General features: G+C 59.8%; 1 protein-coding gene across 1 annotated transcript in view; it reads left to right on the top strand.

Moving 5' to 3' along the window:
- Positions 1 to 896: 896 nt before the first annotated feature.
- The window catches only part of PRPF19 (pre-mRNA processing factor 19), a gene marked incomplete at its 5' end in the record, with an annotated part of 13009 nt that continues 12752 nt past the window's right edge, over positions 897 to 1153 (top strand). The window contains 1 exon segment of the mRNA XM_015566853.1: positions 897 to 1143. Within this exon segment, the coding sequence (XP_015422339.1) occupies positions 897 to 1143 (247 nt within the window).

Below are 1153 nucleotides of genomic sequence, written 5' to 3'. Positions count from 1 at the left end.
CCCCCCCCCCCGCCCCCCACTCCCGGGCAAAGAAAAGGAAGGGCAGTGGTGATTAGCAGAAGGAAGCCTCCGCCTTGAAGAAGTCACCGTGTGCAAGTATTTCGCATTTATTGTTTCCTCTCCGTCTGGAGGAAGCGCGTTCCCATATCCCCAGCATCCTTCCGCCCCTTCCCTCCTCTGCTTGCGACGTGTTTACGGTGTTTACTGAGCGCCTGCTGGGCTGCGGGAGTCCAGCTGCGAGCGCGGTCCTCAAGGGATGCGCACTGCGCAGCAGCAGCAGCAGCAGCAGCAGGCGAGGGAATGGTGCCTCTGTTGCGGGAGATGGTGCAGATGAATTAATCTGTGGAGCTTGGCGACTAGTAAACAACACGTGACTGTTTTGTATCCTTATAGCACCTGTCACGTTGCTTTGTCATTTCTTTGTCCCACACTCCGTCCAGGCTCCGGACCAGCAATGTTCCGCTGGTGGTTGCAGGAATTTTGAAAACACGCAATACCTGGCTGTTAGGCAGGGCCAGGGACCCCTTTCCCTTAGGTTGTCAAACAGAGAAATGGCAGCAGCCAACACGATACTGGCCTCCAGTGGAGGGAATCAAACGATAAATGCTTCTTTGTGTCAGCCGGACAGACACTGTAGCCGCGGGGTTGTAGGAATGAGTTTACGCGGGAGAGGGAAGAGGGTGACAGTCACTGCTCTGGGCTGAGGTTCCAGTGGCCTGTGTGTCTGCATGTCCCGCAGTGCGAGCCTCTCGTCCAGAGCGAGGCGGCGGGAGGGTGGCTGCTCTCAGGTGCCGGCACCGGCCGTGCAGGAAGTGCGTGTGGGCTTCTGGCTGTCAGGTTATGTCGCAGGGGAGCGTTCGGGGCCAGGACAGAGCAGGCGTGGTGTCATGTCCTGACTCCTGTTCGTTGAGGGTGGGGACACACGGCGTGCTGGGGCCGGCAGCAGAGGAGGCGCCCCTTCGCCACCCCAGTGCCTGCCTGCCGTCTCCGCAGTCTCCAATGAAGTGCCGGAGCACCCGTGCGTGTCCCCCGTCTCCAACCACATCTACGAGCGGCGGCTCATTGAGAAGTACATCGCCGAGAACGGCACCGACCCCATCAACAACCAGCCTCTGTCTGAGGAGCAGCTGGTGGACAGCAGAGGTGCCTGGAG

The sequence above is a fragment of the Myotis davidii genome, unplaced genomic scaffold (genome assembly GCF_000327345.1).
Source record: "Myotis davidii unplaced genomic scaffold, ASM32734v1 scaffold2863, whole genome shotgun sequence".
NCBI lineage: Eukaryota > Metazoa > Chordata > Mammalia > Chiroptera > Vespertilionidae > Myotis > Myotis davidii.
The sequence above is the reverse complement of the archived record's forward strand: the minus strand, read 5'-3'. Positions and strand labels throughout refer to the sequence as shown.